Here is a 26633-nt window from a genome sequence, read left to right on the forward strand (position 1 = left end):
AGGAAATGACTACATCTCTGGAGAGCTGAAATGTGCAAGTAATGTAATTGAGCTTCTATGTGAAGGGAATCAGTTCCGCGGCATTTTCCCTGAACTGCTCTCCCTTGACCTGCCCTTGAGCACCCTTCGGTGGAAAAGAGATAGTTTCAACCTAGCGGCTGACATCAGTTAATCACAGGCCCATACTTTTAATTGTAGCCTGCTTAAGTGCATCCAATTCCACAGAGGTCCTGAACATCTAATGAAAAGTTTATATACACGCCACACACATTTAAAGCTGACACTAGCTAACACTGCACATTCTGCAATACACAAACAGGAGAGGAAACGGAATAAAAGCAGCTGACCACGTACCCACACACCTTGGCAGAGGGGCGCTCCACATGCGGCGGCCACCTCCCAAGCACACGATCTCCTTCGCCCCCTGTAGACGATAGCCCGTGTTGCAGGAAAAGGCAAGCGAGTCACCGATCCCAAACCTGGAGCCTGTGTGCCATCCAAACGGAGGTGTTCCAGGATCCTGGCAGGGTTCGAGGATGTACTCTGGAAAGGAAAAATCAGTTGTGACTAATTGAAATCTTTAAAACAATGTGTGTCTTAATTTTGATAATAGCTCATATAAAGGAAATCTTTTCTCATGCTCATTTCTAATAAGAGTGCACGTTCAGCCTGAGAAAGCAATATTGCAGCTTGAAGGGATTTACTGTCTTGCTCAAGGACACATCATCAGGAGCCGTAAGCTTGAATCCCAGATGAAAGATGTGCTCTCTAAAAACTAGGCCGTCCTTTATGCATTATTTTTATACATGGGCAGTTGGTGGCCTTAAAATTTGAGAAGGTGCAACACAGGCTGCGAAAGAAGAATAAAAATCTTCCTCCCATCAGGATTTCTCTCACGGTCTGTATCGGGATATGCAGGGCTACGTAAGTCTATTGATTTCAGCACCACAAAACATTACAGCAGCGCTCGGGTGTAGAACGTGGCCTGACAGCACTGGCAGACTTTCATCAAAGGTCATAAAAGGTTAAAAAATGAATTCAAATTAGGAAATCTATAGATGCTAATTACAGAGCATGCAAGGACACGTGCAAACACACATACACACACACTCAAAAAAAGTTTTATGAATATTCATGGCTGCTTAAGTTATGCTTCACTTCAGCGAACAGCAGGCAAACATTTAGCCAGTCTCCCTCTCTCTCTCTCTCTCTCTCTCTCTCTCTCTCTCTCTCTCTCCTCTTCCAACTTTACTGTCACTCTTTTTCTCGCGCTCTCTCTCTCTTCGCCCTCTCCATCAACCCCACTCTCTCAGCATCGCCATCTGTCTAATCTCCCGTCTCTTTCTCCCTCTCTCTAAGCCTTGCATCTCCACCTCTCTCTAATTCTCTGTTCCTTGGTCTCATGTGGGGGGGCCCATAATTTCCCCACCCGCCTTACCTCGTCGCCTCCTCCTCAGTCCTCAAGACACCGGACCACATGGCGTGCTTTGATGATCACTCTCATCACGGACAGACACCCTCTACCTGCATGACCCCGCCGTCTCTTAATTATCCTCCTCTGACTGGCGCAGGCACGAGGCATGGTCTACCTTAAAGCCCGATGACCGACAATTCACTCCTCACATGTTACTGTATGCACGTTTGAGAGAGGCTTGGCGCTTTTGATCTCATCAATGAAAGAACTGTCTATCTCTTCCTGTCTGACGGTGAACGCCTTCCGCGTTTTCCTTTCTAACCCTCCTTCACAAATCCACCCACCACATTTTCATCACCTTACTCCCCGCCCCGCCTGCTCCACTCAATTCATCCTCTGTTCTTTGTTAAAACGTTCCCTAGCCACCTTGTCCATACGCATAACAACACTCCTACTTCCCCTTCCTCCTACAGACAGAGCCCACATATGCCTTCATACCCGAGAAGGAGATGTTGAATCCCTGCAGCGATATGGAGAAGTCAGAAATGAAGCGTAGCTGGGCCTTGAAGTTCCCATAGAGGCCGGCATTAACCGCAGCGGGCCTCTCTGAGCCGGTGAGTCGAGCCAGTGGCTGAGCGAAGCTGCCGTTTTCGGTTATCAGAAGGTAGTCATGGTGATCCTCCAGGTGGAAGGAGTGAAAAGTAAACTGGACACCTTGGAGGAGAAAATAACAGAATGTAAGTTTCCAGGAAAGAACCGCTGACAGAATTACAGAGATAGCCTTAAATAGAATATGTACTCCAAAAAGTTGATGTTTTGATGATCATATTGACCCATGAGGTTTAGGAATAGATGTTCTGTTTAAAATTAAGAGCATAGAATAAAACTAAATTGTGTATATCTTAAACTGTCAATATAATAGATTTTTACGTTCTCTTTCAATTTCCATCTATAAAGGATGTAACTAAAGAAGTATGGCCTACACCAATCACAAAAAACTATAAATTGCCTTCATGTAGTTAAGATGTTTCTGTATTTTCCTGCAATAAATTATTAAGGCTTAGGTTCAACATTTGCAAAATGTATAGGCATATCTGTTCCACCACACTAACCCAGACCGACTAACATAATCGGCATTCCATCCGTGATGGCCAGTTGGCTGCTTTTCAGCACAATCAGAGCTTCAATTTCAAAGCCATCTGTTGAATCTGCTGGAATACGACTCTATAATGTCCTCCATAGTGTTTGATTCACTTCATAAAAGTAATTCCCAAATGGCCCCAAAAATAAATAAATAAAAACAAAATGATTGATTGTGCTCCTTAAAACAATTATATAGTATGGTGCATAAATGCAAATGATCAATTAATCAAGTGCCATCCCTGTGAGGATACAGAAGGTACAGGATGCTGTTCGTAGTTAGCTACTATCGCTGAAGATGAATGTGTTTTCTAATGAAATACACACAGGAAATCAAAGCCTTGAGAAATGATTAATAATTTAAAATGGATCAGAAAAAGAAAACCCTAGATCAGGTATGTAGCACAGGTACGGAAACTATATAGAGTAAATTTATATTATGTAAGATATAGACTTAGTATATAACCCAACACCAAGGTGCTGATTCAGTTACTGGTGGACAATCAACTTTAGAGGAAACCCCCGAGGTCCCAAACTGATGAAAGTCACCGTGCCTCTGAGTTATCAGCGCTATGGTGATTATCTTAAAACTTTGAGATGGTTTTTGCTCGGCAGTTTCTGCAAATTGTGAAACGCTGCCTTTCTAAATCACATATGAGCAACTGACTGACAACTGGATTAAAAAAAAAAATGATGCTAAACAAGCCATGAGGTTTTAGGTGAGGTAAATGTAAAAGTCAGAACAGAACAGGAACAGGTGTTGATACCACTTTCCTCACACAAAATTAATTCCATTTTGAGTAACTGACTGAGCCTTATTAGGTCCTATGTCAAATGAATCTACAATCAACTTGTTGGAGGTTTTCAGCTTTTTGATTTGTTGTTATTGGTTTACAGTTACAATTAAGCTAATTGCCTCATGTTTTACAATTTTAACAGACCCATGTAACAAATAATAAGGAAGAGAGATTTTAATCTTATAATAATCACAAGGAAATAAAGAAAAACAAAGTCAACATGGTAACGTGAAAAAAAAAAAAATCACTCTGTTGTTAATGTGAGTCATTGGGGAAAGATTAAGCGCCGTCAGTGGGTACTTCACTTATTCATTACATGCTGTCTACTTGTGGAAGCTACACACAGGGAGCTAACCATTACCTTGATCACAAGTTTAGTATATGAACAGTAATAACATTCATCTTACAAAAAGGGGAATAGGGGAAAGAGTTAATGACCAAACCCTTTTGAGGCAGAAATAAAACATCTTGTTTTTATGGATTGCTGATAGGTCAATCAAAGAAGACTCTTTAGAAAAGAAATAGAGATCCCTTTGACAATAGGATAAACTAGTAATGTACAAAGAGTATAATCTGGCTCTTCAATTCCCGGTTTGGAGAAGGATAACAAGAAACACTATGGTGAAATATGGGGATAATACAGCTAGGGAACCGAGATAAGCCCAGCGTGCTTTTCAAAAATGTATGAATGAGAACATCTTGGAGAAACTTGCGATCGTGCTGCGATAACAGAATTAAACTAATAAAGAATCATCTGAAAAGAAAACTGATATAATAGAATTCTCTTAGCAGGTGGACCACTCGCTGAAATGTAAAAGCAGTTCATTAAATGAACAGGGTAAAAAGAAATATATATATATGTAATGTTCTCCTAACTATAAAATCAGTCTGAAGGATGTGAAAAGCACCTTACTGAACATAATTTGTTCATATAAGTAAGCTGAAGACTTACTGATAAAAGAGCCCTGAATTAAATATTTAAACTTTGCTCCAGTAAGATATAGCATGCTTTAAGCGCTTCTCACTTCATAATAATAATAATGATAAAAGAATTTGTTGAGGGGGTGTCCTTTTAATGTATGGTTACATAAGTTGGGCATTGTGAGAAGTGTTGAATGTGTCACTGTGGTAAGGGCTTTAAAAATAAAACCAGCTTTTACCAAAGTGTAGGAAGTGAATTGATGCATATACAAAAAAATAAAAATAAATAATAAAATTGTCTTATTAACAAGGCTTTTGCATATTTGTATTATACATTGCATGCATTCATGGAGGAATGCATTATTTTTAAATGAGAAGGGTGTTCTTACCTTTTCCATGGCTGACTTCTACAGTCCATGTACAGTTCAGAGAGTTAGGATATAGCTCTGGGTAGCCAGGTGATAAGATGATCCCTCCAGGTCCCCTGATATCCCCACCACATGATGCTGAATAGAAAGGAAAGATAATGAATGATAACTGTCGCTGGAGAGGAAAAAAAAATGAAAACTGTAAATGAACCAATAAATCCTTCACCTGAAGACACAGGAGCGATTTAGATGAATAATGCATTTGAGTCATATCACATCCTGTCCTGCTATTTTTATGAGTACCTGTAATTCTGCCAACACAATGTTTTTTTCCCCCCACTACCTCTCTCCAAACCAGCCCAGCTGCCTAACAGGACAATAAATTATTCATTAATTCAGCCATCTATCCACATTTTCGCCTTTCTCTTGGTACCTTACACAGAAAGACATTGTCAGGAAACATGATAATCCATTAAATTTACTTACAAGAACTGACAAGCACTTTCAGCCGATCCTGATTTGTTTTCATTGTTGGCGTCAATGTAATTTAAAGTCAAGTAAATTTCTACCAAATCGAAACAAATGCCACCTAAGTGCTTTTCTGTCAGGCTTGGGAGATGATCCAGTTGCAACCACCCGTGTCGCTAGATATAAGGTAATAGGAAATGTTGTCTAAAGGAACAACGCTCATGTCACCTCAGTTAATATCTCATGAATAGCTAACCATTGACATAATTTACTGGCGGAAAAGCTCTTTAGCTCATCAGCCGTCGTTAATGAGATAAATCTCTACTTGCGTTGGCTGCTGGGGACTGGGTTAATGCTACATGTGCCTGAAGGTTAACCGATGTAATTGGATACTGTTCAAACTTGTTAACGTTTTCTCATGCCGTTATTGGGTTTCAAATAAAAGGTCAATTGACATAAAATGCAATGATTTTAAAAGAAAAAACTGACTTCATGAAATTTGACAAGACATTTTCTTTTTTTGTTCTTTCTAGCGTGTGCTCATGTTTGTGTGTGTTGGCCTGAAAACAAGCGGCTCTAAAGCCAAATGCATGGATGCCTTCCTCAAACAGCTATCGTTGACAAATATTAGCAGTAGAACTCTTGCGTGTGTACATATTTTCAAAGTAATAAATGTCAGATGATGTTTTGGAGGATCACTGGGATGCTTGGGGCTCCACAGCTGCACACACCCAGCCCCGTCTTATCCTCTCTCCTTCTACCCTTGGGCCCTCCAGCGAGCACAACACATCAAGGCCTGAATCCTTACCCACCAACAAAATTATATCAGATATTTTATTAATGAACCAAAATTACATAAAGTCATTAAAAGTGGATGAGTATCCTTGGCAAATGGACTACTTTAGAGGTTCCATAGGCAGAGAGCCAAGGCATTTGGCACCAGTCTGGCACACACCTAGGCAAGAAAACACTACGGGATATAGCATGTTTTTTTCAGAGCAACTATTGGGATGGAGCTGTACAACATGTTAGTGTGCCATATGGCGTAGTATGGTGCTGCCTGACAACCCTTGCATGTTCTTATTAGTTTCTGCTGGGTGATCTGCGATTAGGAAGCATATTTTAGTTTGTGCACTGCAACAGTAATCACTACAATTGTCCTACAGCATACTTTCTCAACAAAGAAATGTGTGTGTACAGTTTTGCTTCAAAAAGCAGAGGGAATTATGCGAGACATCACAAGTATCAACAACATACTGAACTTTCTTGAGCTTTGAAGTGGAGCATGATCCGTCTTCACTACTGCATGATTCATAAAACTCCACTATGTTGTTCACGCAAGCACCAGGCATAACTAAGGAGCACGAATTTGCTCAATTAAAGGGGAACTTGTCATGTCAAAGTCAAATCTTTCATTTTTAAGAATCTGAAAAAAAAAAAAACTGTTTGGAAATCTTTTGCCAGTTACTAGCGGTAACTAGTGGTACTTGTGGTGTCTTGGTGTATTTTCTGACACTGCAATTAACTCATCTGGTGCTGTATCAAATTCAAATAGTCTATTAAATTATTACCAGGCCAATTATTGGATACATTTTTAATAACTCTTAGCATTCATTCAAAAATACTTTGACCTGCTGAGCAAAACTTCCCCCTTATGGCAGTGAAAGGAACTGCAAAAACACCGTCAATGTGTGCAGTGACTTCACTAGTGTCTCTCTCGCGAGGACAACACCTCTAACAATAATACACGTTTGTCCTCACCACTGATCACTTTGATTTTTAGATGTAAACCCTTCCCCTGTATCGTTTTTTTTTTTTTTTTCCTGAAGCATCAAAAGCGTCTTCTTGAGCACTTCCTTCTTTCAATCTCCTCGACTGCCACAGCTGTCACAGACACCAGATTTAAAACTACAGCAAAATAAAAAGTTCTTTCTCTGGAGGATAGCAGGGGGACTGGAGCCTATCACAGCTGTCACTGGGCGAGAGGCGGGGTACACCCTGGACAGGTCGCCAGTCTAACGCAGGGCTATAAACAATATAATTCCATGTATTTTTATATTGTCTATTAAAAATACATTCCATGTATTTTATAGCTTTAAGCCCCATTATGTCATTAGAGCGTTCACTCAAAAGAAAATTGCAGTGTTATGTATTTCACTGACATCTCTGCTTGAATGCACAACAACAACTTCAGTACACATACCGTCACAAGTGGGCAGCGAATGGCTCCAAAAGTGGTTCTTCTCACAAACTAGCGGCTCCTCATGGCTCAGTCTGTATCCTGGGTCACACTGGAAGGACACCGTGGAGCCGATGGACAAGTCATTGCTTAACCGTATGCCATTCACTGGGATACCAGGATCCATACACGAGTATGTGTCCAGTGTGACCACTAGAGGAAATAAAATCAAACATCATTCTTGAATACGTGAGAGATAATTGTACATCTTTACACAATTGAAGGCAATTGAAAACTACGAATGCCATTGGCGTATTTATAGAATATAGAATTACTGTGAATGTTTCCTCCATTCTGACATGCAGAACATTAGATATTATTGAACGACCTATACAGTAAAGATGATCTACTCTACTTGCGCAAATAATTTACAACCTTTGCGCTACAGATGTATACTGAAATCACACATTCATTCATCAAATATGAAGCAGCATTTCTATTTTTGCAGTCAGAAATGTTAATAAAACATTGACATAATCATTGCATTAACCATCAGGTCACATATGTAACATACAAAGCAAATGCTAACAAGTAAGAGATTATTTTTGACTTTTAACTTAAACTCGCTCATGTTAAAAGACCGCATGCACTCAACCGCAGTTGAGACCTTGTAGAAAATCCGCTCTGTTGTATCAGCGGATGAAATGTCTGACAGTTCCTTTCCGAATAACCTTGACAGAGTTGTTCATGCCTTTTCGTTTTAAGAAAACAGAGTTTAACTTGCTAACCCCTGTTTGTTAAATCAGTAAGTCGCCCACTGACAGAAGGTCAAAGTGGATGTAAGATAGGTGCTGTATAGAGTAGAGGGCGGTATTTTAATTGGTAGAGAGAATTGGGGGTATGACCTTGGTGAAATTGTACAAATATACTTCCTCCTCTAAGTGTTGGGCCACCACTTCTGTGTGCCATAAAATTATTTTTGTCTGCTGGTTTTGCTCCTAGAGCAGATTTCATAGTAGCGTCTGCTCCCTATTAATTTTCAGGCATGCAAGCTGCAAAGAGATGCCCCCATTTTTCCCTGTGATTTCCAGGACTGCCGTTTGGATACCTTCCAAGTAGGGTTGCTTTTGATGCACTAAAAATATGCTGATTTTAGGCACTGACTGGTAATAGTTGTGTAAGCAGTTGTCAGGTCACCAGTGGATAGGCTATTCTAAGGAAGTACTGTGTTTTTAGCTCATACTTTTGTCACTTTGCAAGCAATTTCACTTAAAAGGTAAGCCATGTTACACTTTATGCAGTTACTGGGACAATGGCTATGATCAGCAAGTCAGTCTATTACTCCATCAGTCCATAATTTATCACTGAGATTAAAATAAAACCACAACTGATCAGTAGCAGATAACATAAATTGCTTAATCTGCTTGAAATGTAGCTCGACACAATATATTCCGTGTACTGATTAAGAACAGATATTAATGAAGAATCCAAATCTTTTATTCTTCTTATCAGTCAGTCAATACGATTCTGGTCATTATCTGTGACTGAGCCCAGCATCAAATGCATCTAAAGGTATTTCAAACACATGCAGTATGACATTAATGACCAAAATGACACGGTGCAACAGAGTTAAACAATTAGGTTTGTAAGCTATAGATTATTGTGTTTGATAATAACTTGTATAGTAACAGCCAAGGAAGACAGATTCCTCCTGTGGATCTCCCTCTGTACTTCTAAGCCTCTTGTCTTGCTCTGATTCACTAATACTTGATATTTTTAGTAAGGAAGTCAATGATTCTTGCCTTAGACTTTTAGAGAAGCGGAGCATTCATTGATCAATGCTGGTACTGGCCTCTAAAGAACAGGAACTTGGTGGAAAAAAAAAATATTTCCATTAACCTCTAACCTTTAAGGGTCCTGCAAGGCATGTTATTGTGTACTGTGCATATAATGTTTGGGGCTGCATGTGATTAGTTTCCTACATATAAAGGGAATGACGCAGCGTTTCTGTGTCTCACTTTATTCGCTGCATAATCCACCCTTATTTTATACGACCAATTTTACAAATGAAGTAGGCTAGGTTTCCCCAAAGTATTTTAGCAATAAGATATGTCTTAAATGGCAATGGAAGAAGCTAATATGATCCTACTGTTATTGCTTTTCAATAGCCTCATCAACAAAAGTGAAGTGCACTTGAGAGCAAAACATAATAAGACAAAGGCACTTGTGGCCCGCTTTCAGTCAATAACACAGACATAATAACAAACTCTGTCTTATGAATCAAATCTGAGTGACAGGGGTAATGGCGCTAGTGTAAACAATTGTGAAAACCGATCACACTGTGTCCAGTGTAGTTTACTATGAGATCTTTCAAAGACTACGACTCCATGCATAATGATGTGGAAAGAAAAAAAAAAAAGAAGCTTAGACTACAAACTCCCTGCAAGAAAAGCTGACTCACTAGCTTTCAAAGACACATAATTTCTGTTTTACATGTTGCACCTGACAAGATGTAAAGTGCAAGTAAACAGCTCCAGTCACATATGTGCCTGATCAAGTCCCCAATTGACAAAAGTCCCACGACTCCATTGAAAACGCTTTTCTTTACCGTTTGTTTACATTTGTCGTTTACAGCAAAAGTGTTGGATTTTCCACCTTTGACTACCTAAGATTAGCTGGATAATTTGTATTGACAGAGCTTTCTGAGAGCTCTGAGCCATCAAATGATGTTCAGCATATGACTCAGTAGAAAGGGGACATTAACATAATTCCAGGTGGTTGTTTGCTCCACAGGTATAGTGGTAGGTTGCTCAAATTAAAACAGCCTCTTTTCGCTCTTCGCTTCTTCTCAGTAGAAAAACATGTACGGTAAACATAATGACTGCAAAACATACTGCTGGTGCTACTGAAAGCCCTAATTAACTCCACATATTGACAACATTTACATGGACATTTGTATTCGATTATTCATCAGAATAAAAACTCAATTTGAACAAACAATCCTCATGTCCAACCACCTCAGTGGAGACAGAATGAGAAAATATGTGTCCAGATTTGTCTATCTTCTTTTATCAAATAAATTATTTGTTGTCAATTAAATTGGGGAAAAAACAAATCTTCTTTTATATTTCCAGCACATTCAACACAGCAGACACAACTATTTTGCACATGTCAAAAATGTTATATTCTAGTTGATGTATTAGATTGATGATATATTATTAGATTAGTTCATTTAGACCAGTTTAGTGAGTTTAGTTAACGTAGCCAGAGAAATTGTGAGAGCCTTGAGCCAAAATTTATGGTCACGCGTCACTTCCATGCAGTAGCTACACCTTGGCTCCGGATCCGATGCCGCAGCCCGATGTGCACCTCCCCAGAAATATAACTTCAGGTTGCAATGATAAACCCATTCCAACATGAGCCACCAAAATTCAGCTGCCATTGTGTAAAGTACACAGAGAAACTCAACCTGGCTTATGAGCCGCCGACTAGTGATTTGGTCGGGTATTTACAAAACGATGCCGACACTGTCGTCGTCCCACACACAGTAGGCTCTGCATAGTTTCATTGGAGAAGTATAAACCAGGTTTTTAGAAAGAATGACACCATAAAGTGCACTATACAGTATATCAAGCTAAATTTAGTTATAAAGTTTTAAAAGTGAACACTATTAACCAGAATAATAGCTTAAATACTTAGAAAATGTACACTGTGTCTGATTTCTACACTGGCAACTGCCATTGTAATTAACACATTTTGAGATTTAACAGAATGTGAAGGCAAAGCCCGTGCAATTAACTTGAACAGCTGGCATAAACAGTTTCTATACATTCACAGCCCACATAGTCTCTAATGAGAAGAAATCCAGCTATATTCACATGATTAATATGTACAACCTACTTTATTTTAAAATACTATTACAGATGAGCTTGAGACATTAAGAGCCAACACCAGACAACAAGATTCACAACAGCAGCGGTTGACCTTGGTGTGCCTCCCTTCCCAAAATAAGTAGTGTTTGAAATTATGCAGCCTCACTCTTAAAATATTAAGCAGAATAAATTTAGCTTCAGCCAGAGAACCAAAGCTCATTAAGGCAAGCCGTTATGTTAATACTAGTGCTCTTCGTGTAATCCACCTGAAACACACCGGCCACAGAGTTTGGTCCTGACTGCTCGTTTTACATGATTCAGATTCAGGTTTCAGGTTTTAAATCCTTTGGAGAAAAAAAACTATAAATGTGAATCCAGACAACAGTAGCAAAGTCTTACCTTCATAGAAGATCTTGAAGCCACTATTTGATCGACTGTTATCAGTGGTAAAAAGCAGATACAGGAAGTTACTGCTACTAAACAGGAAGTGAGGGACCTGGGTTCCATTGAACGAGCCAATCAGAGGAGACAGCAGGTTGGGACCGTCGTGCACTTCCAGAAAGTCATAACTGAGCTCAGTTTGAAACCTTAAAAGAAAAAAGAGAAGAGAGGTGGAATTGAAGAATTTACAACAGGTAATCCTAATTTGGGGGAGATAAGATTACAAAAGATATCTCGCCCATCAGGCACTCCAGTTATTGCAATAGAGTGGGACCAGCCAGTTTCTTAGAAATGTGGTATGAATCTGTGATCACCCTCTGGCCTCCATATCCAACAAATGCCTACAACAGTGTAACGATTTATTAATATTATTGAAAAATAACTTCAATAGCATTTTCAGACTAAAATATGTGCCGTTAATTATTTCATTCATAAAAGAAAATGTGCACATTACCTCAAGTATAATGCTACCATGAATTGCATAAAGTATTTGTAAAAAAAATCATTTAAATAAGAGAAGAGTGAAAAGTTAGGATTAATTTCACAAAACCATAGTTAAAGAAGCTCTCGGTTTCTTTACAAAGGAGTGCGTCAGCACTGAAAAAGTGATGATTAGAAAATACGAATACACTTTCACTTTTTGATGTTAAGAAATGAAGCTCTTAAAGCTGACTTTATTCTTTAAATTACAGTTCACTGAGAAAGTGAGTGAAGTGGGTAAGAAAATTGTTTGGGGCTTTCATCATTTTTGGTAACTAGATAAAGGGCCTGTTTTCTACCTCTGATGATTTCCTATGTCTGAGAGGCTAACAGTGCATGTATGCATGTATTAATATACTATGAGAAGATACGTGCCTGCATGTGTATACTAGCAGTTATGTCATGTACAGTATGTGGATATACTACCCAAGGAATTAAGTGCTATCTCAGTTTTTTTGTCCGCCTTTGTGTGAGGGTGTGTTTTTATGTCACACAAACCTGTCAAAACTAATCTTGATGGAGCGACCCTGCTCGGCCTCAATGACCCACTCACAACTCAAGGAGTCTTTGTAGTAGCCTGGCCACCCCGGGGAGAGGATGACACCAGACGGCCCTGAGTAGTGTCCCCCACAAGGAGCTGGAGGAGCAGAGAAGTGGGAATTTTTCGAGAGATTGCGGGAAATAGAAAAATGAGATGAGGTGATGTGAGGTGAGGAGAGGTGAGAGGAGGGAAAATAAAAGTTCTTGTTTTAAATATGATATCGCCTGGTAATCTTTTTGTACCCACATGAAAAATACTGAAAGAAAGTACATAGAGGATGAGTCACCAAAAAGCTAGAGTTACACAAATATCTGAAAATAAATGGAGCCTGGTTTGGGTGCACTGAGCTGCATGCCATATCCCACTCACTTTATTCATCTGAATTCCGAGTTATCCAAAAAACAAAGCTGAAATGAGGACAGCTAGACGTGTTGGGTTTAAACCCTTGTCCAGACTACAATGACCTGGATGACTGAGAACATTCACAGACATAAATTCACGGCTCTTTGTTCCTCATCTTAACTAAAGAGATGAGTGATGACAAGACCAAAACCCACCCAATTAGTAGGAATTCCATTTCTGTACCTTCACATTTAGGAATGAGTCCACTCCACATGACTTTGCCTTCTTCCAGATGGCATGTGATGGTGTCTGCCCCTTGGGTCTTGATGAAGCCCTCCTCACAAACCACAGAGATGGAGCTCCCCAGCTGAAAACTGTCTCCGAAGCGCCTCGCATTCAACGGTATGCCAGGGTCAGGGCACTCATTACTTCCGAAAGCTTGAAATGAGAAGAAAGAGAAGGTCACGTGACCCGACACTCTTGCTCTTGTATGAATGACAAATGGGGTCTGAGTTTCAGAGAGATAAGGGAAAAGGATGTAGCTGTCCGTAAGAAAAGAAAAATTCTACAGGTCTGCTCTATACACCTGAGGATGACAATAGCCTCCGTCTTTAGAGCTTGTTGTGCACTGTATTAGTCAATAGAGCATGAGCAGTAAGGACTACATTCATTGTCCTAAATGGTGCTTTTTGTCCATTGAGATCCTCTTAGCCGCACTTTAGGTGCAGCACAGTAAACGCTTAAACATGTTTCAAACATTTATTCAGGTTGGGATGACTATTATAATTCAACTGTAATGCGGCTTTATCCATTTAGATTTTAACAACTTGCTGTGTAATTATTTTTGGCATTTTGTTCTGATGTATTGTAAGGAGTCCTCAGGTGTTTTGAAAGGCGCCAAAACAAACAATTACTATTATTATCATTATTCAATTATTATTTTTTAAAAGGAACAGAAAAACCTTTGTGACTGAGAGCATTTACATAATTTACAGGTGCTGCTGAACTTCACTCCTTCCTTTATTTTTATTAAAATATCAAACTATTTTGCTCTTAAATTTGTTGTAAACAATTAACCAAATAAATAAGAATGAATCAAAAAATGAATCACACTTATATGGTGGTTGTATTTATTTGCTTCTAAAGGTTTTACCATTATATGACTGACGCATCCAACAGTCACTTACTGCTGTACGTGATGTTGAACCCTCGCCCAGACATCGAGTGATCAGCCTGAAACTCCAGCTGCAGAACGTTGCTGTTGGATGTCAGATGAGAAGGAACTTCAGCCCCTGAGAAGCGTCCTAGGATCGTGGCTCCTGTCTGATCCCCGTCTTTGATAGTAAGGAAGTCATACGGCGGCTCCAAGTCAAAGTCATTGAAGGCCAGATGGATCCTGGAGCCAGCCTCAGAGATGATTAGCCACACGCAGTTGAGGTTGTTCCCATAGCCTTCTGGGTAGTCGGGAGACAGCACCGTCCCCATGGGAGCGGTGAAGTTGGAGAAACAGGGGACTGTGTGATAGAGGTGGCAAAATATATCAGTGACGATTAAAAAAAACTGAAATATCCCAAACAAGGCAACTTTCACTAGTGGCCAAACAGTCTACACAGTGGATTCTGCCACAACAGGATCAGGAACAAAGATCTGCACAGAACAATGTCAGTACTGTATAAGTAGCTCAGCATTCAAGAGACAGTACCGCTCCCATGGGCGCTGAGTAGTTGGAGAAACATGAAACTTTAAGGGGGAGGGAGTAGAGGAGTGAGTGTACAAAAATACAGACATATAGCAATATAGGTGCACAGGAATACTGCACACTGTCCCAAAGGACGCAGTTAACTTGGAGAAACAGAAGTCTAGATTTTTGTTATGGATTTGGGTTAGGAATATTGAAACTAAAAGGGGGAACTTAGGCTGACTTGACAAAGGACAATGCACTGTATAATGCAGGTTCCTTTCTCCAGAGTATTTGTGTAGCATAACAGTGAGTACCCTACTTTATTCTCTTTCTAGGCAACTCTAAGCAGCAAGGCAACCATATGCCATCAATTTTACATTATATGTATTGCTGGCTGTTTACAAAAAAAATGGATGTTAATGCGTGTACAATTACCAGCACTGTAATTAATCCTCCAATAGCTTAGTGTCACTGTGAACTTTCCAAGTGCATAAGTAATTGCTTTATTTGCTGTCATGAAAAATAGAGAATGCACGGGACTCACATATGCAGATGGGGATATTAGCTGACCACTGATTGTTGTTCTGGCACGTTATCATCCGCTCCCCGATGAGCTCGAACCCAAACTGGCACTCGAAGCGCAAAACATCTCCATTTAAAAAGCCACTACCATCTTGGTAGCCGTACAGAGGTGTACCAGGGTCACCGCAACTTTCTTTGTCAATTTCTGTGGGGGAGGGGAGGGGGGGGAAAGGAAATATGAAAAAGAGTGAGAAGAGGATTAAGTCAAGCACTTTGAAACTTTACCGTTATCTGTAAAGGTTCAGTTGGAGAGTTGGGCAGTGGAAGTTACTTTGGTGAGAGATAGAGAGTGGGTAACAGACAGGCAGACAGGAACAGAGACTTGTTGCGTCACTGAAACACAGTCACAGACTGACATGAATACAGGCAGAGAGAGATAACATCAGCACAAAAGCCTGCGGTACCTTTATAGTTGATCTTGAAGCCAATCGAGCCCACGCTCTCATCAGACTGAAGGTGAAGCCACATCTGATGGGACATGCTGACAATCAGGTCTGGGACAAAGCTCCCAGTAAGCCTGCAGACAAAACAACAGTCTCTATGGTATCAAAACACACCTTTTCAAACACCATCTCACCACACAATGCAATATAGACACTTTGTAGACTTGCACACAGCAAACAGTGTTACATAGAGATATAAGTAAATTAAACAGCATAACAAAATACTGTATGTTTCAACAGAAGAAGAATCTGAAGTGGTGCAGTAATTTAATTGGTTCAAGATTAGATATTTTCTTTTTCAGTGCTTTACAAAATAGTCCAAGGCTACATCCACAACAATCTGTTTTATTTTAAAACATATTGCTTTTACTACATTCGTATGTAGTGTTGACACTGCTCCTGACAACTCCTACAACAAGTTATTTTTAAATGTCGCTGACTCCAATTTAGGTCGAACACTCAGACTGGGCAGGCAGAAACACAGACTTTTGGAAATGACAGACACCCAGGTTTGCTACACGTGTCCTCTTCCTGCTTCGCTGTGCCTCTATCATGTGACCCTTTTCTGAGACATCAACTACCAGTGGTTTAAAATAAAAACGTTTTAGTGTGGAAGTATCCTAAAAATGTGCAGATAGGTTGTGAAGCAACACTTACACTTGAATTATTGTTTTAGAGTCACCGACTTCCCCTCCGTCTCCAATGGTTAGCGAATCATAACCAATTTCAAGGTCGAACTCTTCAAAGTTGATCTGAATAACCTGTTGGCAAATATAACGGAAGTCAATTTGACAGTCTGTCTCTTGCTAAGAGTTAACAAGCAGCAAGGCAACCCAACAAATGCTAACAAGTGAAACATTTATATCTGTCAACATACAGTGCAGACTTAAAGTGACACAGAACTTCGAATCTGAAAGTAAACCATCTCCCCCGGACACTGCTCTGTTTACCTCCGACTGTACCGAACTGGCTAAAACAGACAGAATTACTGACAGACACTGCTACCCTGAGAGTTAACCTTAACCATAGTATTAATTTAAATACGGCAAACCCCCTCATATCAGAAGAGGTGTTACTCTAAATGATTCTCAAGCAATATTACCAAATAACCCATCTCATTTATATAAAATTCATAACACAGCTGCTTATTTCCATAACTTGCCATCTGAGAGAATGTTTCTAGGGATAGCTATACAGTGAAAGCCAATGTAATGCCATGTACATTTGCACAAACAGAGACTAACATATTTGATCAAGCAATGCTGTGAAAAGCCTGAGATGTTTCTCATACTTGTTCAAATGTCTATTTATTGTATTTATCTTTTTTAGCTATCTTTTTTTTTTTTAGTTATGTTTAACTCTAGGTTACTTTTTTAACTACATGTCTTGTCTTCACCGTGGGATGGAGGGGAACGTAATTTCGATTGCTTTGTATGTCTGGAACATGTGAAGAATCAACAATAAAGCTGACTTTGACTTTGACTTTGACTACTTCAGATAGCTGCATTACATAGCCTACATGTAATGCAGCCTACTGGTACTTTTATGAATTATACAGAAACCACGGCAAAAATTCAAATAAACATGGTCATCAACAGAAAATGCGAAGCAAACATAAAGCTCAGCTCACATCAAATTTTTTAATTTTCACAGAATAAGACACTGCGTGCCGATGCTGTGCCTCCCCACAAACAAAGGACACAGCAAACATCCCTTAAAGAAATATAGAAACTGACAGCAGAATCATCATTTCAGAGCACAAATGAAATTCTGAGAACCAATCATAGCAAAGTAAATTTGGGAGATCAAAATTATTAACTGCCTGTCCTGCATTTACCCTTGAGATCTCTTTGTTGGCTGTCACTGGTTTATCTTTTTTCCCCCCGTAACAAATGTACATAATGTTACAAAAGATGACATATTAATAATGAGACTAGCAACAGCTGCTTATGCTAATAATAATCATGTTAAAGTGAGGCTACTGCAGAGACATTTCAATAACGCCACATATCTCTGTCTGCATGGATTAGTGCTGAAAGGAAAGATGGTGTAATGACACCAGCGTCACATCTGTTGATGATAAACATATGACGGACGCTCACTCATCCTTATCCTCCCTTATTTCTGGCCATGGGGAGGACAATGTCAGCACAGTATCCATGTAACAACCTCATTACAACGCACACATAAGCATAATTACCATAATAACACTAATGGACCAAGTTTCAGTGCCCAGTCGATGGCGTGTTTGCTTACGAGAGCTCACAGTGGCACGCAGCTGTGGCAACTGCCAGTACTAGTCAGCTCTGAATGGGTGTTAGTTGGTTACTTATTGTTTATTAGCAGGACAGCACTTAGTTGACACCCCCATGTATATGACTCAGTGGACTGAATACCAATAGAGACGGATTTATGTAGAAAGCAGTAATGACAATTAGGAAAACGGCTTTGACCTCTTCACTTTGGGGAAAAGCTGGTCGCATTCAGTCATTATTTCTCGCCATTTCTGTTACCCTAGTTCAGCGTAGCGAATCGCTCAATTGCCAACAGTCACGGTCTAGCTGGTAGTCTAGAGAGAACCTAAAATGCAATCCACTGCAGCTATGTACATAAATGAGAAACAGTAACAATGAACTTAAGCCCAAATTTATGCATATTCTATGTAACCTTTTCCTACCTTTGGAAACCCTCAGAAAATAGATGCATGTCCTAAAGGACAGCCAGGAAGGGAATGCATAGTCAACTGCTCTGCACCACAATCAGGGAGAGTTTTCTATTATAATAAGGTGAGAGTTTCCTCATCGGGGTAGCAGGAAAAAATGTTTAATGAAGGACTGTTGAACGTGTTTATGTACAGCACACGTGAGACCTGCAGCACATTACCTATACCCTTGGGCTGGGAGTTCTTCAATAAATTAATCAAGGAAATAAAAGCTATTGTTTAATCTTTAAAAAAAAAAACAGCGCAGAGAGATTACTCAGCGGTACATTTTACAAGTGGTAGCGAAGTATTTATTACCTTAATAGGACTGCAGGTAGTGATGGAAGTACACAGCATTTTTTTTCCTTTTTCTCATATTTTCACCAACTGTAATAGTAATCATGAGCCTCATTGGGCCTCTAATCGGCATCTTCTGTATCTGGCATTTTTATTACAGAAATAATGGCTTCATAAATGTTCCAATGCAATGTGTATAATGTAAAGCTGGCTATAACTGGGAAATTTGTCGATTGTATCTGTATTTAATTGCACAACTCTGACATGTGAACATGGATCATAAAGCGTGTTATTGTTGGATCTTCACATGATATGAGTGTCAGTGGGTTTTTAATGGAGAATCCAAGAGTGAGAATGATGCCAATAGTTTGTTCTACTACCTTGTTCGGATCGCTGGCAGTGATGATCCACACACACTGGGAGTTACTCTCATACTGGATAGGGAAGTTAGGGGACGTAAACGTCCCAGATGGTCCCTGTAGGTTTGACCCACAGGTTTTAACTGCAACAGAAATATGAAGAAAATAAGCAATACAGTGAGTCACATTCATTCTGCAGCATGGCAACAACTTCACACAACCAAAATTAAAAAAGATATTTTAAGTAAAATGAAGAACAGAGAATCCTGCAACTGAAGGTCTGACCCCCAAAGGGCCTTGATCTTGGTCTTATAATGTCGAACAGGACTACACAAAGAGACATGAAGCTTTTAGTTCATTAAGTTCTCCAAGATCCCTGGAACAACCGACCTGCCAAGTATTTTCCAAAAAATCTATGCTCAAGAGTACCTATGAATTTGACTGATGAATAAAAAGTGATTGTGCCAGTATTTTTGAAAGCATCCTCACTGTTGTTTTCGTGACCTAAACCTTTCCTCAGTTTAACATATATTAAGTTGAAAGATCGATTCAAGATATCTGACAATGTATTTATGTATAGATTAAGACATAGGTACTCTATATAGATATATGTATGTACATCGATCAGCACATTATGACCATCATAACATTATGACCACCTGTCTAATATTGAGCAGGTCCTCGTTTACCCTCCAAAACAACCCTGACTTCACTAGACCATTAGGGGTGCTGTGGTATCTGGTACAAAAATTTTAGCAGCGCATCCTTAAAGTCCTGTAAGTTATGAGATGGAGATGCTCAACTGGTTCGAGATCTGGGGACTTTGGAAGTCAAACACCTACAACACTTTGAACTGGTTGTTGTATTCCTCAGACAATTCATGAACCAAGTTTGCTTTGCCAGCATTAGTTTTCAGCAGCTTGAGCTACAGTAGCTCATCCGCTGGATCGAACCACGTGGGACAGCCTTTGCTACCCATGTGCATCAGTGAACCTTGGTCCCCCATTACCCTGTAACCAGTTTAGCAGTTTTCCTTCTTTGGACCACTTTTGAAAAGTACTAATCAGTGCAGACAATTAACAACTAACAAGAAATGCAGTTTCGGAGATGATCTGACCCAGTCATTTAGCTATCACAATTTGACCCAATCAAAGTCATTCAGATCCTTCCACGTGCCCTATTTTCTGTCTTCTAACACATCAACTTTGAGGACAAAATGTTCTTGTACTTGCTGTCAAATATGCCACATCCAGTGACAGGTTCAATGATAATTAGATGATTGCTGTTATTCACTTCACCTGGCTGTCATAATGTTAAGGTTGATCAGTGCATGCAGGACGCAGAGTATAAACCATCGTTACACAACCTAAAAATCCATTTCTAACTTAGAATAAATATTGATAGAAATGGTGCTCAGAAGGGAGAGTAATAACTCCCGCATTGTAATATGACTGAAAGTTAATATATTGTTTGCACAAGTAGAGAGAAGGTCTATTAGCTGCCATTCCATTAATCAAATTCTAAAAGGTGCTCCAGGTATTATGAAACACAGAAAAACAGGCAGAGCATTTTGGAATGGAAAAGTGGAGAGTGCTGCTGCAGAGGCTTTCATACATAATTAACAGAAATGAACTTTCCTATCTGCATAGAGCCTATATCCACAGGCACTGCCTTAATCAAACTGTTTTATTAGCTCTTCAGGAGCCGAGCTCACCCTTGCAGACAGGTCTGTGGTCGCTCCAAGCAGCGAAGACTTCGGCTACGCGCTGGCAGGTAATCGTTTTGGAACCCTGCAGCACATGATCTTCATCACAGGTAAATTGAGCTGTTGCTCCGATGCTGCGAAGATAACAAACACCATTAATGCATAAAAAAAATGCAATCAATTCTTCAAAAATGACGGCAGACCGAATATTGGATTCATTATTTATTTCACGTCATTCATGGACAAAGGAACCTGCACTCAGGTGTGGACTTAATGGAAGGTTACTAAATCTTAGCGTGACAAAGAGATAATTTGTTTACTGCTTTAATGTAATGTTTACTTATTAAAAAAGTAAGTTACCCAGTGGACTGTGGAGATGGCGAATCTAATATATGACAGTGTTATAGGAAAGTTTGCAAACTGCTGTAGGTGGTCATAAACAGACTGTGGCCGAAACTGTTGTTGACTCATAGATGTGATAGTAATACTGATGACATGCAGTAATATGCTGAACATCATATTACTTTGAAATTGGTTGGAGAGCATAATTCCCAACTCCTTAACTCTCCACACAAATATTAGCTCTTTGACTTCAGCTGCAAAAAAATAAAAGAAACAACTCACCTGAAGTCAGAGCCGATTCGTTTGCCATTCTCCGGCTCCCCGGGGTCAGGACAGTAATTAGACACTTGTTTGACTCCTCCTTCGTTCACTACACAGAAAGAGAAAGACCAAGAACGCTGTGAGAGAGAGACACTTCAATTGTCAAAGCTCCGTGCTTTCAGAAAACACCCACTGCCATGAAAAGCGCATGAATAGCAATAACTCTGCCTGTTCAACACTTGTGTCTGGTAACAGAATTAGTTTCCAGGAATCACATAGTTAGACATTCAACAGTGCAACCTAATCTCTTGACTGACAGAGCCTTTTAACTGCCAGTTATTTGGCAGCGCTGTTGTATATTCACACTTGTGTTTTGTGATATTGGAGTGAGTGCCGAGGGTGAATGTCTTGTACCTGAGCTAAACAAAACAGGAGTATCTATCTGGGCCCAGCAGGGACTAAGAGGATTAAATAACCTTCAACTATCAAGTGTAGGAGCAACCATAATCACTCAGACTCTCCATACATAATAATAATTTAAGCCCTCTAGATAAAGCTTTGGAGATACGGTTTATATTAAGTATTGCCTTTACTGTGATAGAAATGCGGAGAGGTAGTTTAGAAGCAGGAAAATCATTTGAGCCTGTATGTGTACAGATTTTTAATTTACCTCCCCTCAATTTATGATCTGTAAACCTAAGACAGGCATGTACTGGAAATTAAATTTATGAATTATGTAGTGAACTGTGTATTGTCGTGTTTGAAAACAAGACATAACCCCAAACACACACACACAGACCCATCCATTTAAATGGTAGTATCTCCAACGGCATGTGTTTTCTTCATTGACTTCTTTCAGCAAGTTTATCGGCTTTGAACTTAATTGTTGTGGGTTATAATGCAGTTATGGGTTCAATTATACGCAGTAAATCCACGGGGCTTATGAAGATTCTCCTCATAGTCTTTTAAATGATATACAGTATTGTCTCACAGAAAAGATTACAGGCCTCTGCATTATTCATGTCTCCATGCAGTGCCGAATCTATGACACACAAGGTAATAAAGATTACAACCTGTTATTATCAAAGTGTTTAGCACACCGTTGAGTTAAAGGGAATTGTGTTCCTGATTTATGTTAATGACAAAGCTCCGCCAGCAATTAGAATGCATCCGCTTCGTCTGACGAGTGACTGGTCACTCGACCTTGACCTAGATCACACGGTGCATGGATATACGATAAGTCAATCTCCTTTTTAAAGCTTAAGTAGTAAAGAATGAGAGAGGGGGAGTTCTGTCAGACTGAAGCTGATAAAATTTAGCGTAATGGTGCAATATTCATAACTAGGCCTTATCTGGCAGAGTTCAGTCAGGACGGGGAAGTAAGGGGACATCGGGCGAAATAGGTCATCAGAAAGAAAAAGACTGCACTTCTGCAAAATCTAGTACTGTAGCTTAATTCCTTCACCAAAAAACAAAAAAGAGACAAAGAAAGAAACAAAGACCCAGAACGCAAGCTCTACATAAACAAAAATCCAAACAATGAAAACAGTTGCATAAGAAAAATAAAAGACTTACTCAAAGACAGTTTGTTAGTGTTGTCCTTTCCTGGTAATAATTTTACCCCTCTGGATTTTAGCTCTCCAGAGCTTTTCACTGGTCGAGAGCAATAGAAAGAGTTCATTAGATAAAAGAAGTTACAGTATTAGATGTGAGAAGATACAGTACAAGTGTTTCTTTCTCTGGACAATGCTTGGTCCTATGAAGAACATCAGACGGTAATTGCTATTACTGTGCATCCTTTTACAAAAGAGATGTGTGCCAAGTCTGGGAGTCACTCCTAAGAGTTTTTTGTTTTTTGGTGTTATGATTGCCTGTTCGCGTAACTCCGACATTTTAAACAGTGGATGGAAATTGATTGGTCAGAGCAGATTCAATGGGTAAAGCTTGTCAAGGGGGGAAACTCCACACAGAATCAAAGAGCAGCCCGAGGACTGTGATGCTACTTATCTCAAGAAAGTCTAATTAAACACAGCAGGGGCCAGATTGCAAACAGAAGCCAGGTGATGCAAGTGGCTGTCATCACAAGAGCCAAAAGCAATAAATGGCGTAACAAGTAAAAACAAGGCAATCTGAATGTGAACCGACTGGAACGACGCCTCTTGTCTGAACTACACTGTGGGTCAACCGTTTATTTCAAGCACAATTAGGACGTGAATCTATTTCCTGAGCAGATAAGAATTGTTATATTCTTCAAATCGTAATGAGCAATAATCCTAAATTATTCTCTCGGAAGTTGTGTGGCAACTGCACAACAAACAGTAATAGATTTTTTTCATGCAGTTGATTTTACGTCTTAATTTGACACGAACTGCCGCACATGCATGTCACTGAAGGTTTTTACACAGCTGTTATAGTGAAGGTGCAGGTTTCATTTGTGGCTTGGGGCCGGGCTTCGAGAGCATAGGCAGCTGTGCAGCACATACACCGACTTTAAAGTCATACCAGAGAACAATGTCAATGTAATAGATTATTGAGCTGATAAAGCAAGGATTTGCTAAGAGGGAGGAAAAAAAGAACATACAGTATATTTTGTTCAAATATTTGACTAACAAGGTTCTTTGAAGTCAATGGTTTGAAGCAAAAAAGCCTCCACACCCTCTACAGAGGGTATTAACCAAACCCTTTAATATTCAGTTAACAAAGATCAAAAACATGTTTTGTAATTACAGCGTGTTTTTCCTCCGATGATCCTTTTTGTTCAGGCACGGGGTCCTCTATTACGCAGTGTAAATGAAGTAATCACGTCTTACCTTGATACTGAGCCCTGAAGCCTTTGTGGCGGTGGTTGCTCTCCGTCACAAAATGCAGCCGTAGCCAGTTTTTGTTGCTGATGATGGGTGCTGGAATATTCATTCCAGTTAGCCTGAGTGTGAAAAGTCAGCCATCAGAAAATATGTGTCATCTGTTTTAACTTTTACTCATCTACACTGCATTGTGGTCATTTATAGGCTTGTGCCGTTGGTGCATAAAAAAAAAAAGAAACCATAATTACAAACCTTCTATGCTAAGACTTAAGAAATGGAAGGTAAACACCAGCTAAAATCTCTTAAAAGAAAGGACAAATAATTCCTTAACTGACTCCACAGGTTCTTATAAGTATATGTGCTTGCAATTGTATATCTGTGAAGGTGGAAAACAGGAAAGTGGCACTGATGTGTTGTCACATCTCTAGTAACGATCTATCAAAAGCTGTGTGTTCTGACTCCATCTGTCTTGCTGTCTGTCGTTGGTCTTAGATCAGAGGTTCTTTTCAGTGTGTGGCCACGGCATCAGGGACGCTCCATAATTGTAGAGATTTAAAGCTGCCAGGGGCCTTCTCATTTGTCTGGCTAACCATCTCAGTTTTGTTCTTTTTTTTTCTTCTTCTAATGCCTTGCAATCTCTACACCGTGCCCTGTCATACCACAGTCAATAGCACATAGTGTCATTGCAGCTATTAAACAGAGACTTGGGACTGGCTGAAAAAGACCACGATGCAGCCGAGCCTTGTGTTCTCACTGCTTTTCAGTATGTGAAAATGTGTTAGCTTGTCTGTGTGTGTGTGACCACCCACGTGTTTGTCTTTTATATTGTTTATGTGTCAAGGTGTGATGAGCCATGTTTAAGGTTTTGTTTTTTCTATTTAATTTCTTTGGCATTTACTACAGTTAAGGGGCAAAGAGACAAAAGCAAAAAATAAGTTCCTAGATGATGAGTTTTACGAGAAAAACAAAGAGGAGAAGGTGACCTTTTTAATTGGTGGCCAGTGCAGACATAAGTGAAGCATTAGTAAGCCTGCTTTTTTTTTATTTCACCACTGGTATCCGCTGTTTAAATTTGAGCTCTATAACCAAAGGGTAATATATGTGTCAGATAGATTATAGGCTGTTGCATGTTTTATTTTTAATTGATGGGCAAATTAAATGCTGCTTTTAACTACTGATCTTTTTAATCCAAATTATCCACCACAAGGGGAGATGATGGCAGCTCCGAGATGGGCGTTGAAAACTATTTGATTTTCACACAAAAGCTGACCTTTTTAAGTCACAGATATAATGCTAATGACACCAATATAAAGTAAGGGTAGTACGGGATGAAAAACAGCAGCTTTGGGGTAGAACAAACAGCCTCCATGTCTCCTGTAGTGGGAATTACAAATTAACAAATACAGATGTCTAAACTAATATGGATGTTAGAGTAAAGGTCTACCCAGCTGCATGGATTTTCTAGACAGCACAAGAATGATGTTACATATATAAGGCCAGAGGTAGTGCATATGTTCAGTCAGCAACTGCAGCAAAGGAAGAGAAGCATGACACAAAATAAAAGTTTAAAGACAAGTCACTAAGAAGGAAGTTCATTTTAATCCAAGAGGTATATTTTAATCAGTGAGTGGTAAACCATGTCCTGCAGGCAAAAAAAAAAAAAATCTCCCAATGTGGACACGAAAATATGACTGATGTATCGTGCCATGTTTCCTCGGAAGTCTGGTTTGCACAGCAGAAACACACTCCCTCCAGCTGCTGCTAGCCACCCAAATGAACACAAATGTGCTGATAGGCTGAAGGCCAGCACAGAAGAAACAGCATCTGATGTGATACAAGAAACCGATGACTCGTGTGCTAAATATTTCTCATAATTTTTCTGACATATACTGAATGTTGTATGAAACAAGTTGTCCTTGTTTGTCCAGTTGATGATAAAATTTTAAAGAGCAGCCAGATGGTTGTACAAAATTATTCAAGGCTATTTTGCGAAAGGGTGCATGTTGTTGGTACTTCCCAAAGTAACTGTGCAGGAAACAAATAAATTACTTGTGGAAAGTCAACTGCCTAGTCTCCTTGAAACAGATAAGAACAAGTGAGCGCTGTCTACTGTTTTCTTATTGCATCTCCTCTAGCACATATTGAACAGAAGATGAGAAAGTCCAATGGGAAAAATGGATTCTTCACATAACGCAGTGCCATTCTGTCCCTGCAGACTCATTCAGGCCATCTACTTGTTCATTCCCAGATATGCAATATGGCTTTTCGGAGATTACTTCTTGGCATGAGTGCAGAGTTTTTATGTGCCTGGTTTCATCCAAGTTTTAGCATGCTTCATAGCATTGATTTGGGGCGTCTCAAGGACTATTGGTAGTCTTGCTCTGATATTGTTTTGGGAGGCTTATTAGAGACTTCTTGTGAAGTTCTCTGAGCAAAATGAGGGATTGAAGGAAGCATGGTTATCTCATCAAAATGCCAACGTAACGAGTCCCAGC

The 26633-nt window shown here is 39.6% G+C and overlaps 1 protein-coding gene across 1 annotated transcript in view; it reads right to left on the reverse strand.

Annotated features, from left to right (window-relative positions):
- Positions 1 to 26633, reverse strand: part of LOC311497296 (CUB and sushi domain-containing protein 3-like) — a 219112-nt gene that overhangs the window by 129006 nt on the left and 63473 nt on the right. The window contains exons 6-21 of the mRNA XM_084557548.1: positions 24145 to 24257; positions 22910 to 22987; positions 21356 to 21443; positions 20741 to 20865; positions 19048 to 19169; positions 16327 to 16430; positions 15631 to 15743; positions 15189 to 15371; positions 14151 to 14477; positions 13207 to 13401; positions 12579 to 12717; positions 11559 to 11746; positions 7312 to 7500; positions 4662 to 4778; positions 1913 to 2128; positions 355 to 543 (exon numbers count right to left, since the gene is read on the reverse strand). Of these exons, the coding sequence (XP_084413674.1) occupies positions 355 to 543; positions 1913 to 2128; positions 4662 to 4778; positions 7312 to 7500; positions 11559 to 11746; positions 12579 to 12717; positions 13207 to 13401; positions 14151 to 14477; positions 15189 to 15371; positions 15631 to 15743; positions 16327 to 16430; positions 19048 to 19169; positions 20741 to 20865; positions 21356 to 21443; positions 22910 to 22987; positions 24145 to 24257 (2486 nt within the window). The remainder of the gene's footprint in view (positions 1 to 354; positions 544 to 1912; positions 2129 to 4661; positions 4779 to 7311; positions 7501 to 11558; positions 11747 to 12578; positions 12718 to 13206; positions 13402 to 14150; positions 14478 to 15188; positions 15372 to 15630; positions 15744 to 16326; positions 16431 to 19047; positions 19170 to 20740; positions 20866 to 21355; positions 21444 to 22909; positions 22988 to 24144; positions 24258 to 26633) is intronic.

The sequence above is a fragment of the Chelon labrosus genome (assembly GCF_963514085.1).
Source record: "Chelon labrosus genome assembly, chromosome: 12".
NCBI lineage: Eukaryota > Metazoa > Chordata > Actinopteri > Mugiliformes > Mugilidae > Chelon > Chelon labrosus.